This window comes from Chroicocephalus ridibundus, chromosome 19, assembly GCF_963924245.1.
Source record: "Chroicocephalus ridibundus chromosome 19, bChrRid1.1, whole genome shotgun sequence".
In the NCBI taxonomy this organism is placed as follows: domain Eukaryota; kingdom Metazoa; phylum Chordata; class Aves; order Charadriiformes; family Laridae; genus Chroicocephalus; species Chroicocephalus ridibundus.
Genome location: NC_086302.1, coordinates 8,825,668 through 8,839,415, shown reverse-complemented (window position 1 = coordinate 8,839,415; position 13,748 = coordinate 8,825,668). Strand labels below are relative to the sequence as shown.

Here is a 13,748-nt window from a genome sequence, read left to right as displayed (position 1 = left end):
GCGGGAGCGCACTGATGGCTCGGCCCTGCCGGTGGCTCCGCTTGTGGCAGGGACCTGTCAGGCTGGGTCTGCTGGGCCAGGAGCTCTGTGGCCTAGAGGTAAGAGGCTCTTTTCCCTTCTGCTTGCTCTCCTGGGGTGCTGGCCTCCATCCCCAAGCTCCACCGGCTCCTCCTGCCTGTGGGTGTCTCCGGACACCAGCTGGCTGCGCGTCCCCCCTGTGTCTCTGGCCTGTGGCATCTCAGACAGCTCCAGGGGCTTCAGAGCCACCCTTGTCCTCCCGTCCCCGGTGCACTGGGAAGACGCACGCTCACTCCCCGTGCCCAGCAAGCAGGGATGAGGTGTTTTGTGATGGCACAAGTCAGGCCAGCGCTGCCATTGCCTTTGGGGCCGTGGGGGTGGGGACTGCCCTCCTCTGGGTGCCATCCCAACCCTGGGGGGCAGGAATGACCCCGGCCTTGCTTGGGCGCTGCAAAGCCCTGCCATGGACCCTCCTCCCACGAGGGAGAGAAGACAATGCTCAGAGCGTCTCAAGGAGCCCAGGTCCCTCATCCCGCTGGTATGTGGCCCTGCCCTTGCCCCTGCCAGGCGGGGGGACAGGGGGACGGGGCAGAGCCTGCCCAGGGCAGGGGACAGGCAGCGCTGTCGGGAGGTAACGCACAGCGTGGAGCAGAGTGACCCGGCCGTGGGCAGCTCAATGTGGGGGGGGTTTCCCCTCCAGTGGAGCTACGACAGCTCAGGGCTGCAGCACACAAACGCTGTCGCGGCAGCCTGCGGAGCTCATCCCCATGCCCGGGGGGCTCATCCCATGCCCGGGAGCTCGTCCCCATGCCCGGGGTCTCATCCCATGCCCGGGGCGGCGGGGCTGCGCTCGGGATCCCTCTGCCAGAGCAGCCGGAGCCGGTCCCGTTCCCGGCCCGGGTTATCCCGGCGGCGGCAGACGTTCCGTCCCGCCTCTGTAGCTGCCAAATGGCCACCGGGAAGCGCCGCCGCTCGCTGCCCCGGGAGGGACCCTCCGGCGCTGGGGTGGACGTTTCCCTGCCGAGCAATCCAAGCGCCAGGGCGCATTCCCGCAGAGCTGGTGATACGGTGGGGGACGTGTTGTGCTGGGCCCTGAAGTGCTCGCAGGGGAAAGCTGCGGAGTTTATTTAGAAGGTGTTTCCTGCACCAAGCAAAAGGAAATCGCGCAGCGGGCGGGAGGCGAGCGGTGGAAACTCACAGGCAGCGATGCTCAGCGTCAGCCCATCAGCCACGCCAGCCCAAAAGGAATTTCATGTCTTCTCAAAGACCTGTCCCGGCAACGGAGAACGCATCCTGGTGAGCGGGACCGGCAGGGATCGGGCTCACCCGGGTGCTGGTTCTGCACGCTGCGTGCACCGCGCAACTCTGAGCCCGGAGGCAGCGGCTGGTGCTTTCAGAAGCTCTGTGCTGGCTCGTCTTGTCCTCGCTCGCTGCTCTTGTCACCGAGCAGGGAAGTCAATGGCGCACACAGAGCCTGTCAGCTGAAATGCTGCCCCTCCGTTTGCACTTCGCGGAGAGCTCTTCTCCGCTAACGCAGCATGGTTTTGCTCTTGGAAAGAGATCTCTGGATATTTGCTTATAATACTGTATTTTCAAAATGAAAAGAGTTTCTGATACCTGCAAAATGTATACGTGGTCATCAAAAGCGGGTATTTGCTAACCGGCTCCGTCTCAGAGGGAAACATGCCAGAGGCAGCCAGTGCGTACAGGGAGGCAGGGTGCACTTCCCACGTGTGCTGCTGGTACGGTGCCAGAACTGAGGGGAACAGCCTGCTGCCTACCGGCCACCTTGCATGAAGTTATTCCCACAAAATGTCATTTGGAAGAGCTGCAGGGATCCAGCGTCCTCATACAACAACCCAAAGTACCATTACGGCTACTTAACAGCATCATATGGGAATCAGTTACAGTAAAAGAAGCTTATTTATGTATTAGATTGCAAGTTTGGTTCAAAAAAGTAAAGGCACATTCAGGAATTTTTTGTTAACTTGGCCTTGCATGGCATTCAGTGATGTCAGACTGGGTGCAACCCCTGGACTGGAAGAGTGGGAAACGACACTGAGAACAGGGCAGTCAAAGACTGCCGTGACCACTTCAGAAGTCAGGCCACCGCCAACAAAACGCATCTTAACACCGGATTCACGGTTAGGTGCTTGGAAGCAGGCAGCAGCCCCAGGGGAGCCGGGGATCGGAGTCCCCAGGCTGGAAGGGATGCAAGCGGGAGGAGTGCTGGCTGCGGGGGCAATGGGACCCATCAGCGCAAACCAGAGACGACGCAGTGCAGGAGGGAGGGGGAGACTATTCTCACCCTTTCTCTATTGCCTTCGTACTGGGAGCACTGAATCTGGGTCCCCTTCTACTTTTCATGCTTTGAATCATAGAATCACAGAATGGTTTGGGTTGGAAGGGACCTTAGAGACCACCCAGTGCCACCCCCTGCCCTGGGCAGGGACACCTCCCACCAGCCCAGGTTGCTCCAAGCCCCGTCCAACCTGGCCTTGAACCCCTCCAGGGATGGGGCAGCCACAGCTTCTCTGGGCCAGAGGTGGACAAGGGCAAGCCTGGCAAGAGGCCAGTCTACATGACCCACTGGTTGTTCTGGGCATTTCTGTGAATCTCAACAGCTTGAGGCCTAAGCTCAGCATTTGAGGCAAAGCTGAAAAATGAGTCAATCTGGAGAGCAGCAAGGAGGCCCTGGCCAGCGTGGATGTGGTCAGGTCCCAGCTCGGGGCAGCCAGAGGTGTCCTAACTCCAGTGGGAGTGCTTAAATCAGAAAGCAAAGTTTGTGTCGCTGCTGGAGCTTCCACCCATCAGGTCTCTCTGTCTTTCACCACTGAACTTGGCGTGATGTTGTTGTTTGGTTCTCTGGGTTTTATGGAAGATCTTTTTCACTGAACTTTGGTGGTGTGCGAGTGTCCCATCAGTGGCAGAGCTGACACAGGGCTGAGCAGAGGAAGGATGAAGATTTGATGAGAGTTCCTCCCCAGGCCAAAACCTCCTGGGCTTTCATTTCCTCCAAGAACTTGGCTGCGGCAGGACAGCAAGCTTTGTTTGGCTGTTGCTACAGCCTTTGCGAGCGCTCCCCTTCCCTCGTCACCAGACATCCTCGCTGGCTGCCCTTCCCCAAGGCACTGACTGGCTGCCAGCCAACCTCATTAGCATGCTTCTGTTTCATTTTTAATTTAAGCCCCCAGAAGCAGTCTTACAGGCATAACCGGGGCTCTGTCTGCTCCATGAAGGGTGACGCTCCTTGGTCCATCTTTACCAGTGGCTTATGGGGAAGGGGGAGGGAGAAGTGATGGTGGCAGAGGGAAGGGGACGGCTGCAGCCTCCACCACCGCTGCAGGACCTCACCTTACCCTTAAGATCACCCTGGCGTGGCCTGACGGAGCCAGAGCCTGGCTGTTCCCTGGTCCCCTGCTCCACAGAGCCGGCCCCCCGTGCAGCCCACCCTGACGAGGTAGAGCAGGGTCTCGCACTGCGCACAGTGCTGTCGCTGCTGGGCTCCCTCGCGCTGCGCCAGTTTGGGTCCTGCTCAGCTCAGGTGGCTTCTGAGTCCCTTGGACACCCCACGCCGTTGCTGTGGGGGACGAGGGTGATCCCACAGCAGCTCAGGGCATGGCCAACTGCGGCGCCAGCTGTGGTGTCCACGCACCTCTGGGTGCTCTGGAGCTTCCCCGGAGGAGGAGGGCCCGGAGCAGCAGGACAGCCTGGTTTGCGCAGCAGTTTGCTGAGCACTTGCAGGACGCCCTGCCGGGCCGGGGGCTCAGCTGGGGCTCCTGGTGGCTGCCAGGCACCGGGTGCACATCCTGCCGCTGCTCACCCGGGGCACCATGCCGAAGTGCGTGCCAGGTCCTTCCCTCTGTAATGGCTCTGGGAAAGGCTGTTCGCACCCTCTGGGGAAGAGCCAGGGAAGAGCTGACCCAGGCGCAGAAGCCCAGCTCAGTGATGGGGCTTTGTCTGTCCCTGACTCGGGACATCCAGCCACCAGCATGGACAGAGGGTGGCTTCTGGCACCGCACTGGCTGCCCTGATGCTGCACAGCCCATCACCTTGAGATGCCTGAGGTCAGACAAGCCAAAAGTCAGCGTTTTGGCGGAGAAGCGTTTCTTCCGTCCACCTTGTCCTCTCTGCCAGTGCCTCATATTCCTGGCTGATGAGGAGGTTGCTGTGTCCCGGCTCAGAGCCAGGGCTCACCAGCCCAACAGCAAAAGCATGACTTGAAGATGTCCCAGGGTCTGTGCCTGCTCCTGGCTCTCAGAGGAGTTTGGCTGGTGCCCTCAACTGGTGTGGCCCAGGGGACACAACCTCAGCCTGTCCCTGGTGGCTATGTCAAGACATGGCACCACACCATGGGGGTCTCTGGTGCTCCTCTCAGCATGGACATGGCCGAGGCGTACCATGGGCTGTTTGCCGTAGATGGCATTCCATGACAAGAGACAGGAGAGGCAGCCTTCCCAGGGGAGCACCAATGTGGACTGGCCTCTTCTGCTTCCGCTTGGGCCCACGTTGCTCTTCAGCAGCCTTGTTGCAGGCTTGGGCACTTCTTTGTGCTGGTGATGGACTTTGTGTCTCCATTCCTATGTGTTTCACGCTAAATCCAGGCACCAGACTCAGTGTTTCGGTTCTTGTAGGTGCGTGCAGATGTGAGGTTCGTGCAGGACATGGTACAGGTGCTCCAAGCTCATATCTGCACTGTGTACAGGTGTAAGAGCAGTGTCTGCATGGAGGGCAAGTTAACCATCCTCCTGGGAGCTCCAATTTGGGATTTATGGCTTAGCTGGGATCACATGTGTAGCTTTGCTTGTCACTGGTGTCTCCCTGAGCACCCCACCAATTTCCATCACTGCGATGAGTGGTCTTCAGGCTGCCACAAATAACAGTGGTTATGACGTGAAGGTGGAAGGGCCAGGTGGATGGCCACCTGCCATGCTGTGGTGTATCAGTGTCCACTGAAGGTCCCTGAGGCAAAAGGAGACCTGGGATGGCTGCATTCCTGGGCCTGTTTAGCCCTAACTCAAGTGTGAAGGAGTCTCTGTGAGGGAATGAGTCTGTCCATGGGATATGTGACTTTTCTGGCACTTCCTTTCCTCGAAGTTATTAAGTGAAAGCTCTTCTGGCTTCTGCCATTCGTCTCTTTGGAAGAAGAATGCTCAAATACTCTCTAATCCCAGATCTAACCAGGGACACAGAGTGGATTCTTATTCTATTTTTAGAGGAAAATCCCAACTTTGTCCTCCTTTAGGATCATCATCAGAGATACTTTGAGGAAACAGCTTTAAGGACTTTCCAGATCTTTGCTGTGGTTAATTGCCTTTCCCCTACAGCTTATTTTATTTCTCATTTCCTTTGAGCTGATGTCATACATTTCCTCTTCTCTAGTGACTCTGCAGTCATGCTGCAGTTGCTCCCATTCTGGTGTCCTGTTCTTGAGAGCTGTCTGCGTGGAGACCTCCCAGCCCCAGGTCAGAGAAAGTGACACTTGGAAGAAGACCGAGCACCCTCAGTAGAACACCCATCACTGTGCTACTGAAGCTGAAGACGGACATATTGAGCTGAATCCTTTCAGCTGTGGTAAGCAGAAAATATACTTTATCGGTACTCTTCCTCTTGGAATATACTTTTGCTGATAGCATAGCTTGTGTTAGCGTGGTCTTTGCACCTTGCAGCCATGAGCCAGTAAACCCTTATTGGGAGAGCACGGCCCACGGAGTCGGCGTAGGCTGTGGGCAGAGTCCACAGCTGCCCTGGCCATGCTCCGCTGCGCAGCTGGTTACTTCCACCTCTAGTTCTGCATACAATGGAGCTGATGATACAAACCTCTTGGGATCATCAGCTGGTGTACTAGTGTGCACGGTAGCGGCTTGGGCTAGAGTTGCCAGGGATTTTGGTAATGCAGCGCAGGCTGCTGCTGCAGAGAACAGGACCCACACCCGCCAGCCCGCACCCTGGCCACTGTTCCTGTGCTCCCTTCTGCTGGCGTGGAGAATATGTACGTGCTTTATACAAAGGGGAACCGCTTCAACAGGGGAGGCCGAGTGAGGTCCTGCGCAGGGTACTCCAGAGTTTAGGGCTTAAGACATCTCACAAGTACACGGGAGATGTGAGTTTGAGTTCCTTGGGCTGAAGAAGGAAGTGGGTATTGAGTAAATTTAGTGGGCAATGGTGCTACGCTCGTTTCTAGCTGTATTTGGTAGAATATCTGCTTGACAAGTGAGAAGGGAAAAACAACTCTCTTGTGATTCCCTGAGGACCTTGGCGTTGGCACTGCACAGCCTACTAATGCAGACAGATGAGCTCTGCCAAGTGCTGCTGGGGCCAGGAGACGGCACTGCCATCCCACAGCCCACCTTTGCCAGAGATTCCTAGCAGACTTAACAACGTAGAGCACATCCGTGCATTCATCGCTCCATCAAAGCGCAGCCCCTTAGCTCAAACCCACCTTCTGCACAGGGCTTTGCAGTGGAGGGGGGTGTGCAAGTTCATTCTCCCTTCCACCCCATCTGCTAAATCTGGCAGCTGATGGGTAGGCCAGGAGACCCCACCGGTAGAGTTCACCAGAGCTCCTGGGCAAAGTTTGGAGGCTGCCATGCCCACGCACAGCACCAGAAAGGCAGGGGTAGATGGACAGTGCCCCGAGGCACAGCCTGGGGGGACTCTGTGAATAAGAGTTGTGGCGATGTACTGGATGTGGGCACTTCTCTCCTCACGAATCCTGCTAGTGGGATGTATCATCTTTTTTTTTTCCCCACTCTTGGTATATTCAAGTCTGGTGCTACAGCGATAGAGGCCCTTTTGTTGCAAAGATTCCAGCCCCAACCACCAGAACTATTTGCTGAAGTTGGCAGACGGTCAGAACAGCGGGTTTACTGTGCAGATTTGAGAAAAAAAAAAATTAAGTTTTCTAACGATCTTAGGTAATTAGGACATCTTTTTTTTTTTTTTCTTATTCTAACGTCAGAAGAGCGTATCAAACACAAAGCTTCCCACTAGTTTCCCTTGCCCCTGCAGAGTCCCACCCCTTCCCCGAATGTCTGTATCTGCTAGGTGCCCTCTGGAGCTGAGAGGTGCAAACCCTTCCAACTGGCGTATGGCCTTCCAGCGATGGTCCCTCAGTGGGTGGGAGAGCTGGGCTTAGACACAGATATTTATTGAAGTCCATGTTGTGACAATTAACACTTTTCATACATAGATGAGGGTGTGAAAACAGATCCATAAATTGCCCATGGCAGGGGGCTTGGAACTAGATGACCTTAAAGGTCCCTTCCAACCCAAACCATTCTGTGATTCTGTGACCAGCAGGACTTGCCTTGGGTCCTGCATGGGTCAAAGGTAGAACAGGGCACAGAGCGTGGTCCCCTGCCTGCTCTGAGACCTCTGCGCAGGGCAGCGGGGAGTCACACATTCCTCCTCAGGGATGTGCCAGACCTCTGTGGACAGACCCCGAGATGTCATAGCCCAGAGCATCCTCAGCTCCTGGTGACCACCGTCTGAATCAGCTCCTACCCTTCAGACATCAGTGGGTTCTCAGCAGGGTGGCAGACATCGAGGTGAAAGAGGACAGGTACATGCGTCACCTGGCCAAGTGCTAGTACTGCCAGAGCTACTTGTTAATTCCCATAGAACATGGCTGAAAGATTGAGTTTAAAGACACTCAAAGCCCAGTGTTGCCCACCACACAGCAGCCTGTGAAGGTCCAAGGGCAAGTTATGGATACCTGTAGTCCTTAGGGGACTTATGAGGGGTAAGGAGGGACAGGATTGAGAAGATGACTATTACCATCCTCTCCTAACAACTGGAAAGAAGTACCAAGGGGTTTGCAGAGTTTTCTGAAGAAAGGGAGAACTTTCTTGAGCTAGAGCTGACTTCCCCATTTGCAGAGGAAAATCGCAAATGTGTAAATGAGGAACCAACAGCTCATGGGCACAAAGAGAGACTGAACCCAGAGCTGACAGGTGGCAGAGCTGGCGCAAGCACATTTCAGTGTGCAGCACCCATCATTCCCATCATATCTTGCACGAGAAGTTTAGGCTTCGTGACTGGCGGTACAGTTTACTCACTCTCAAGGAAAACCACCATATTCTGCAAATTAGCTTAAAAAACCCAGCATGTTTAAAACCCAAGTAAAAAACCCATCAGCGAGCAACCTAGTGTCCTTGCTGGCGGTTCTCAAGCTGCTTCACCTCCATCAGTCACTTATCTTTCCACGAAGGAAGAGGGAGAGAAAAAAAGGCAGATCTACAGGACTGTGTCACGGAGAGGTAAGTGCCTGCCCAGCACCAGGCAGGGAGCTCTCACTAAAGGCAAGAACAGGCGTGTGTGTCCTCTGGGAGGTAAAAGCAGCAGGTTAAAGTATACAAGGGATTAGACCGAATCCATGTAAATGTGATACAGGAACACATACGGTATTGATGATGCAGGAATTTGATATGTCCAAACTGTGGGCAAGATTTGGAGAAACACTAACTGAGGTAGGGACTGGTAATATTACAACCTGAAGGCGCCTCTTTAGGGACAGTGTTTGTCAGCAGCCTCACCAGTGACACAGGAACGTACAGAATCGCCACTGCTGACACTTGTATTTGATGCAGAAATGGGGGTGGGAAGGAGCCAGGCTGATTTGATGACAACTTGAATTCAAAATGATGGCACAATAGACAACAGACAGGATTTTAAGAGAAATAAACCGTAGTTAAAATCAACAATGTACCACAAAACATCACCCTTGAGGATTAGTGACTCATCTTTTACCTCATTCACTGAGTAATAAAATTGAGAACGCTGGTAGCCTACGAAGTGAATGTGAGATCCTATGGCGCCTGCCACTAAGAAAACAAATACAATCTTTACAAGTGTAAGAAGGAAAATGTCAGAAAACAACAAGTAGAGGCTGACTCTGGAAATGGCACTAGTGAGACATTTTTCCCGATATTGTTTCACTTCTGGAATTTCTAGGTAAAAGTAAATGTAGGCAAGTTAGAAAGCATTAGGAACCACGGCGGGGGAAAAGAGACCCAGAAAACCTGTTTGCTTATAGGAAAAGATTAAGAAGCTTTAGACAAGACGGTGTGGAGTAACAGATGATTTTATCTAAGAACCCTCGAACCCTCATACAGAAAAGTCTTTTGAGATTAGAGATTAGTGATCTCAGATCCGCGCTGCAGCAAACAATGCTGGCTGAAGACACAAAGGCTAGTATGGTGTGGAAATGGCATTGAAGAGAGGACCAAGTGGTCAGGGGAGGTGTCTGTGGCTGGAGCCAAGGCACGGAGCAGAACTCCTGTGGTCACAGACAGCTGAAAATGAAAGGTGGGGTTTGGTTTAGCAATGGCACCATACCAATCAGCTCGTTTTATGCTTTGTATTTTTAGGTAAGAAGAAAAGCTACGTCGGGAAGGTCTGCTTCAGACGTGCTCACTCAGCACCACGATGTCTGGAGCGGACAAAGGTGGTGCTGAAGGTAGTGCTGATTCATGCCAGATAGACTCTGCCTTCCGCTACAACCTCTTCACTGTTTTCTACAGCATCATTTTCATTCTGGGCTTTGTCGCCAACTGCTACGTGCTCTGGATTTTCAGCCGTATTTACCCCACCAAGAAACTCAATGAAATCAAGATATTTATGGTGAATCTGACAGTAGCTGACCTGCTCTTCTTGGTTACAATGCCAATGTGGATTGTTTACTATCACCACCAGGGAGACTGGATCATGCCTGAGTTCCTCTGTAATGTGGCTGGCTGTTTATTTTTCGTTAACACCTACTCTTCCGTTGCCTTTCTGACGGTCATCACATACAACCGTTACCAAGCTGTGACTAATCCCATTAAAGCCGCTCAGTTCACCACCCAGAGAAGGGGTATCTACTTATCAGCAGCTATCTGGATCATAATAGTGGGCAGCTCTTTGTATTACCTTTTTGACAATAATACTAATCAAGAGGAGATCAATTCGAAGAATTTTACGCGGTGCTTTGAGCGCTATGACTCTTCTAGCGGCGTTTCAGCTGTTCTCGCCATTCATGTCATCATCTGTATCCTCTTCTATATAATTTTCATTTTTATACTAAGCTGGAACATCATCATTATCAGGACCCTGTTCTCCAAATCAGCGCAGCCACGGAAGAGTGCTCATGTTAAGCAAAGGGCGCTCTGGATGGTTTGCACGGTGCTGGCTGTGTTCATCTTAAGCTTTGTACCTCATCACATAGTGCACTTGCCCTGGACCCTGACTGTTCTGGAGTTCTGGAAGAAGGAAAACTGTCAGTTGCGCCAACAGCTCAATGATGCTCACCAGGTGACTTTGTGCCTCTTGAGTACGAACTGTGTGTTGGACCCAATCATCTACTGCTTTCTCACCAAGAAGTTCCAGAAGCATCTTTCCGAAAACCTGAAAAGCATGAAAGGGAGTCGCAAGTGCTCCAGACAAACCACAGACACAGTGATTGAGGGCACCATTCACCAAGAGGATGCCATCAGAATCTAGGTCAGCCCTGTTCTGATTACAGACCGAGATGCGTGAATTAGTCACTCATCTTTTCTCAAGAAGCACTGAGGGACACAAGAGAGAACCAGGATATTACATTTCCTTTTTCCCATTAGACAGAAGAATGAACGCTCATTTCTTCTATCATATGCAACTGGCAGAACTGGAACCTGTAATAATCTGGCAGAAAAGCACCTTCTGTCTGGGCTCATGTTCTCAGGGGCACTGAGAACAGCTCAGATGATCTGCTTTTACATGGAAGAAATGTCATTGAGTCTCTGCAGTGAGCAGCTAGAAGCTAAACGCAACTGAAGCTACGCATTGTGTCAGCACAGATAGCACCATCCCTGGTCCTTTGCCTGCCCAGCTCCCATGAAAATTCCAGTATCAGAGCTGTAAGAGACTTCTAAAAGACCTGGAAGAACAGAGTTGCTAGCATCATGAAATGACTTTTTGAAGAAGCTTGCATGGGTCTGTGAAGACAGTCTGATCTGAAGAAGCTCCTGCGTGGCTAGAAGGGACGTGGTCCAAGGAGTTCCTCAAATGCCATCAGAGATCTGCACCTCTGATCCCATCTTACCTACTCGCATGGTCTGCTGGGGCCCATACTTGACAGATCATAGGATCATAGAATCATAGGGTGGGAAGGGACCTCTGGAGATCATCCCGTCCAACCCCCTGCCAGAGCAGGGTCACCCACAGCAGGTGGCACAGGAACACGTCCAGGCGGCTTTGGAATGTCTCCAGAGACGGAGACTCCCCCACCTCTCTGGGCAGCCTGTGCCAGGGCTCTGCCACCCTCACAGCAAAGAAGTTCCTCCTCATGTTTAGGTGGAACTTCCCATGTTCAAGATTGTGCCCGTTACCCCTTGTCCCGTTGCTGGGCACCACTGAAAAGAGCCTGGCCCCACCCTCCTGACACCCCCCCTTTAAGTATTTATAAGTGTTGATAAGTACTGAGATGTCTGGGAGTAGCTATTATGAACTTTTGCCTTTGCTCCCAGCTCCTGAGTCAGTCAAGTAACTGGACAAGTAATGGTAACAGACAAGTAATAGGCAAGAAAAGGAAGATAAATTGGCAGTGCCTCAGCCCCCATCCCCAGATCAGCACTATGTCCAAAGGGGACTATTGTCTGACCTGCCGCCTTCTATGATAGCCGAACTGGCAAACCAGTGGCCTCTTGCACTCAGCTGAGTAATTTTTGGCTGACTGCATGTGTCTGTGGAAATCCAATTTCACTTTGGAGGCTCCAGTAACAGAAGACTATAGTCAGCATGGGCATTATGATAAGAAGAAAAGCTTAACACACTTCAGTATCTTTGTTCTTATTTATTTAAATTAGGCTTGTAGCAAGCAACTGTAGACTATTCCTTCCCCCAGCCCTTCTATTTCTGCTACCAAGAAATTAAGCTGACTAGTTCTTCATATCCAACCACAGGTGAAGTGTTAGAACAGGTCATGGCCACTTTGAGTAAACCAGCGCTGCACAGTGACACAGGAGAGCTGATAGATATCTAATTCAAGCACTCTGACAAGACGGGAGACTCCTCACTCAGGGCTGGCTGCTGTCAGTTGGGGCCGAGGGCAAAGTGTTTTTCCAGGGTGCTGAGATCTGTTACGCATCATGAGACACTTGAGGTTCCTTTTCTGACACAAGTTGCTCAATCCATCACAGGAAATTGGGCAGGGGAGGGAAGAGTTTTCACAACAGTTTTTGGTTCCCTAAACTACATAGAAGAGTCTGGTTGATGACAAGAAAAGTATATCTGACCTGTGACACTGATTATTCATATGGAAGTCAGCAGCCTTCCTACACCCACCAGAGAACGTGAAAGATAAGCTCAAGTCTTTCCAAAGATAGGACCAATGTTTGTATCAGACTTTGCCTACATTCAGTGGAGATACGGGTCCTTCGGATGTCTCTCCTGAAGATCCTCAGGCAGCTTTTATGCTTACTTGTGTGAATGCACAAAAGAACTAAGATGCTTCTTTTTCTAACGCTGTCTGCCAGGGCCAGCCACACGCTGCAGGACCAGCACCGGGCAAAGAGCCTGATCACAACATGAATGCATTTCCCTCCTGGCCCTGGACACTGCTCCAGTAATGGTCACCCATAAAGAACACCTCTGGCACCTCTTAGCAGAGAGATAATTCCCTGACTATGTCACTCTGCCTCGATCAAAGCTTTGCCCTGAATCTGCAGTCATCCGAGCCACAGCACACACCAAGGGGGGCAATTTCTGTATTTTAAAAGCCTAAATCTTGCTTGCTGGAGGAATCTGCCTCTGTGTTTCTGCCCTTCCAGGCAGCAGGTTCTGGCTGAGGAGCACTTGCAGCTGGGGTGGAGCTTTCCCCTTTTCCCTTTGCCGCCCGATGTGACAGCGCAGCTCTCTTGCTTCACAGCCCCTAAGCACTGAACAGATGGAGTTTGGTAACTCTTAGAGGAAATGGAAAGGGATTTTACGTGGGGATCTGGTAAATGCATGATCTTCTATTGATTTGAGAGTTTACAGTATAGGCTACTTACTGTGCGTAAATCACATGCTTTACTCCACAGAAAACAGCTGTAAGGCCAGTGTGGGCTCAGAGAACAGAGGAAAACTTGCATTTAAGGAAAAGGCTGAGTGGAGGAAAAAGCCCCGAAGACACTTCAGGAGGATATGCTGCAGTAATTAAGTCAGTAACAATGCGTTTCTAAAAACCAGTCTGAGCTGCTACTTCTGTTCCTGGAATTGCTTTCTCAGATTACCGCAATGTTGCATTACTCTGCTTTAGTTTGCAATAAAATCGGTCCTCAAAAGTTCCTTTAAATAAAACCATGTTCCCCAAGTGTTTTGCCCTGTAACTCCTCCCCCTTTCTCATCTTTCTGTATTTATATTCAAGGGTACCACGCCGACACAGCTTGATTTTGGTGTTATTTTTTTAAAAATCACCATGTGAACTCTCGGGAGAAGCGAAATTAAAGGCTCAGCAAGTTTTGACTCGCTAAAAAGGAAGGGGAAAGAACTAATTTCTGACAGGCAACAACTTCTGAAAGACCCGCTGGAGCTCCTCAAAACCCCCGACCGCGGACCTGCGCACACGGGGATTTCCGATGGACGCGGCTCCGGCCGCTGTAAATAACCGCCACCCAGGGCCTGCAGCGGGCCGCCGGTGAGCCCGAGCGCCCGGCAGCAGCGGTGACCGCGGGCCGAGGCGGGGCCGCTGCAGCCCCGTCCACCCGCTCTCGCACGGCGGGGCCGGTTA

The 13,748-nt window shown here is 52.2% G+C and overlaps 1 protein-coding gene across 1 annotated transcript; it reads left to right on the top strand.

The window, feature by feature from the left end:
• PTAFR (platelet activating factor receptor) lies at positions 1–13,741 on the top strand. Its single transcript, XM_063356159.1, has 3 exons — positions 1–98; positions 5,401–5,592; positions 9,390–13,741. The coding sequence occupies exon 3, from the start codon at positions 9,448–9,450 to the stop codon at positions 10,498–10,500; it is 1,053 nt and encodes a 350-aa protein (XP_063212229.1). The 5' UTR covers positions 1–98; positions 5,401–5,592; positions 9,390–9,447; the 3' UTR covers positions 10,501–13,741.
• The last annotated feature ends 7 nt before the right edge of the window (positions 13,742–13,748 follow it).

Excerpts from the sequence above, each read along its gene's own strand:
- PTAFR (XM_063356159.1), top strand. The coding sequence starts at position 9,448 with ATGTCTGGAGCGGACAAAGGTGGTGCTGAAGGTAGTGCTGATTCATGC.